General features: G+C 51.8%; 1 protein-coding gene across 1 annotated transcript in view; it reads right to left on the bottom strand.

Moving 5' to 3' along the window:
• Window positions 1-3,519, bottom strand: part of LOC104275634 (protein scribble homolog) — a gene marked incomplete at its 3' end in the record, with an annotated part of 9,656 nt that extends 6,137 nt beyond the window's left edge. Inside the window, exons 1-2 of the mRNA XM_009871640.1 lie at window positions 3,456-3,519; window positions 3,073-3,133 (exon numbers count right to left, since the gene is read on the bottom strand). Coding sequence (XP_009869942.1) covers window positions 3,073-3,133; window positions 3,456-3,519 — 125 coding nt within the window. The remainder of the gene's footprint in view (window positions 1-3,072; window positions 3,134-3,455) is intronic.
• Between the last annotated feature and the right edge of the window lie 263 nt (window positions 3,520-3,782).

The following is a 3,782-nucleotide window of genomic DNA, read 5'->3' as shown; positions in this document are numbered from 1 at the left end:
GTCAGACCCTGGAACAGACTGCCCAGGGAGGGGGTTGAGTCGCCGTCCCTGGATGTGTTCAAGTGTCGCTTAGATGGGGTGTTGGGTGAGATGGTTTAGGGGTGACCTTGTAGTGTAGGGTTAATGGTTGGACTCGATGATCCCAAGGGGCTTTTCCAACCTGAATCATTCTATGATTCTATGATTCCTTTGGCCTTCAAGATCTTCTGTCTACTTTTGGAAATCACCCAAAAGCAGAATTTGGGGAACTGGGGAAGGATGAGGAAAAACTGGAATTGCACTGCAAAATTACTGTCAAGCCTGGACTTATCCTTCAGAGAAAAAATCCCAAAACCCAGAGCATGCTCCAAGTGTCTTGCTGGATGGCTCTAACACAGGGGACCAAGGGAGCACTGGGCATGCACGATCTCCCCAGAAACCATATGGGCTTGGTCACAGGCTGAGTTCTCAAACTCTAGACACCTGCTGGTTTCTAGATGGTGAAAAACCATTGGGGACATACTTCACCACGGTTTGAAAGCCTGTCTTTGGATGTAGCTCCCACACCTCCTGTTCATGTGGTGTGTCACAGTGGTGGCACCCGTCTGTAAGAACACAAGGAACGTGGGGCACAGACGGCAGCGAGTCCCAGCATCAGGACCTGAACTTCTCCTACTGGATGGTTCTCAGGCCAGTATTTCCCCTGTGCTCAGCACCTCCAACGCCTCGTTCAGGTTTGGGCCCCTCCCCACAAGAAGGACATGGAGGGGCTGGAGCGTGTCCAGAGAGGGGCGACGGAGCTGGGGCAGGGGCTGGAGAGCAAGTGTGGGGAGGAGCGGCCGAGGGAGCTGGGGCTGCTCAGCTGGAGCAGAGGAGGCTGAGGGGAGACCCCATCGCTCTCTGCAGCTCCCGGGCAGGAGGGGGCAGCCAGGGGGGGTCGGTCTGGTCAAGGAACAAGCGATGGGACGAGAGGAAACGGCCTCAGGTTGCTCCAGGGCAGGTTTAGATCAGGTGTTAGGAAAAACTTCTTCATAGAAAGGACTGTGAAGCCCAGGGCAGTGGTGGAGTCAGTACAGTCAGACCTACAGACGTGGTGCTCAGGGACACGGGTTAGTGATGGACTCGGCAGCCCTGGGCTAATGGTCAGACTCAATGATCTTAAAGCTCTTTTCCAACCTAAATGGTCTTAGGAATCCATAAGGAGCGTTGGCTCTCATGTTCTCCCTTGGGGCCACACTCCACACGGGGCCACCTCCGCTCATCAAGGAATATCACCTCTCCAGGACAGGGCAGTAACGCTGACAACCTCTGCGCAGAAAAGGTCCAGGGGCTTCAACGTCAGTGACAAGATGACAGCATTAATTTGAACCATGGTTCTACACTGCGTACTCACTCAGTGTGAAGCCTGGGAGCTGACCAGTGCAGACCCTTCCAGCTCCTTCTGGAAGTGTTTTGTCCTCCGGGTTAAAGCTGACATACGGATTCTATGAGCAGATACAAACGATGTCGTAGAAAGCCTGAATTTGCAGGTCTCATCAGAAAGAGCATGTGCCTGAGTCAAAGTAACATCTCAGAGAGGGGAGGCACAGCCACCTCGGAAGGAGCAAGATGAAGAGCAACAAAGCTGGTGAGGGGCCTAGAGAGCACGTCTGATGAGAGCGGCTGAGGGAGCTGGGACTGCTTAGTCTAGAGAAGAGAAGGCTGAGAGGAGACCTCATCGCTCTCTACAACTCCCTGAAAGGAGACTGTACTCAGGTGGGTGTTGGTCTCTCCTCACAAGTTACTAATGATAGGGCAAGACGAAAACGACTCAAGTTGCACCAAGGGAGGTTTAGATTAGATACCAGGAAAAATTTCTTTACTGAAAGAGTGGCGAGGTATTGGAACGGGCTGCCCAGGGCAGGGCTGGAGTCACCATCCCTGGAGGGACTCAAAAAAATGTGTAGACGTGGCACTTCAGGACATTATTTAGTGGTCATGGTGGTGTTGGGTTGACGGTTGGACTTGATGATCTTAAGAGTTCTTTTTCCACCATAACAATTCTGTGATAAGACTAAAGCCCCAATCGCTTAGAGTCCCAAAGCCTTGCTTGGACGCCGTATCACCAGATGCCTCCTCTGCCCCCTCCTTTAAATAAAGCAGAGGAGCAAGGGGGAAGGCACATGGAGCCAGACCTAATACTTGCCAGGAGCTGTAAGAGGGCCCTGAGGAAAGGTGACAACAGTCACGTGCTCCACGTGTTTCCAGAGGAGTTGGTGTGGCCCCAGAGCACACTGCTATTCACAAACTAGGCCAGCAGAATCTCTTCCAACACACATTCAAGGAAGTCTGGGGGAATCCTCAGTCGGACAGATAAGCAAGCAAAAAACAAGCTGACAGAGCTAATGCAGGCTAGAAAAATCCAACAAACAACTCCAGTGGGCTCCAAACCAGAGATTCATACACAGACTCGTCAGTCCTCCACATGCCATGTACCTGGCAGCATCAGCTGTACCAACCAGATCCTCCACCAGGAGCTGATCTCTGTCCCTAACTCTCCAAAACATTTAAGACTTACCTCTTCTCCCTTGCTGGCTGATTTCTGTCTGCTGCAGGAAAGCCAGTTAGCCCAACCCTTCCCACAAACTGCTCAACCAGAACAATCAGAGGGGACACCCAAGAAAACAGAGATGTTGGAAGTAAAATTTATCTTCAGCTGCATTCTGCTGCTCTCCAGATCATGAACTTCACTGTATACGGAGTTCCTCCTATACACACGAGTACAGTTTTGGCTCTTTTTCCAAAAGAATCCATCATTTACTCCCCCTCTCCAGGAAAGACGGTTCTCACCATTTCCAGCAGCTTTCTTGTGGAACCCTGTCTAATCCAAACCAATCCTGAGTACAACTGCTGCTCTTAAGCCTTGCATCATCATCTCTCTCTCTCTCCTCACTCCAATTTACAGAAATCCAGCAAGATGCAGCTAATTTAAGCAAAGTCTCAAGCCCTCCCAAGCCAAGTGCTAGAGCCTGTACTACAGAAACAGCCAGTCCCTGAGGAATCAGTAAGAACGATCAGGCAGGAGACTCCTGAAGCCACCAGACAGACACTCACGTGGGGAGAGTCTTTAGCAGGTTCTCACGCAGCTCCAAAGTCACCAGGTTTGCCAAACTGCAAGAGAAAAGGGAGCAAGAAAGCCACATTCACTGAATTCACTGAACAGGGCTTCAGGGATACCAGGAGATGCTCATATACACCCTTCCCTTGGGGCCACCCCTCACGCCTGCACAAATGCGTATCCGTGAGCGTGTACACATGGATGGAGACGAGAGGGGAAAACAAAAAACAAGGAGGATCTTAAATGACTTCTGATGAAGGTGACTGCTTGCTGCAAAACCATGGGGAAACAACATCGGGCCCAAACTCAGGACAAGGAAACACGGCATCACACAGAGGACTGCTTGCCCCAAAAGATAAAACCCCTCACGCGCAGAAAGCCAAATCCCATGGGAGGGACACTGCCCCCAACGGGCACAGCCCCACGGGCTGTGCGTCGGCCATTTGTGAGCAGCATAAACCATTTCAGCCCCCTGGGACAGACCCCACCTGCCTGGAAAGGGGCAAACGGGCACTCATAAAATAAGACAGAGGACTCGAGAAGCCTGGAGGCGCTCCTTGCCTGTGCCACAGACCACAGGGGAGGAGAAGCAGCTGACACCAGGACAGGAACCTTTCTAAAAAGGTTGTCTTTTACCAGGAGCAACGCTCAGAGGTGCTCATGTGGCACGTTCAGTGCTGTGGCAAGCTACAGCTAGGATGGCACG

The sequence above is a fragment of the Apaloderma vittatum genome, unplaced genomic scaffold (genome assembly GCF_000703405.1).
Source record: "Apaloderma vittatum isolate BGI_N311 unplaced genomic scaffold, ASM70340v1 scaffold4126, whole genome shotgun sequence".
NCBI lineage: Eukaryota > Metazoa > Chordata > Aves > Trogoniformes > Trogonidae > Apaloderma > Apaloderma vittatum.
The sequence above is the reverse complement of the archived record's forward strand: the minus strand, read 5'-3'. Positions and strand labels throughout refer to the sequence as shown.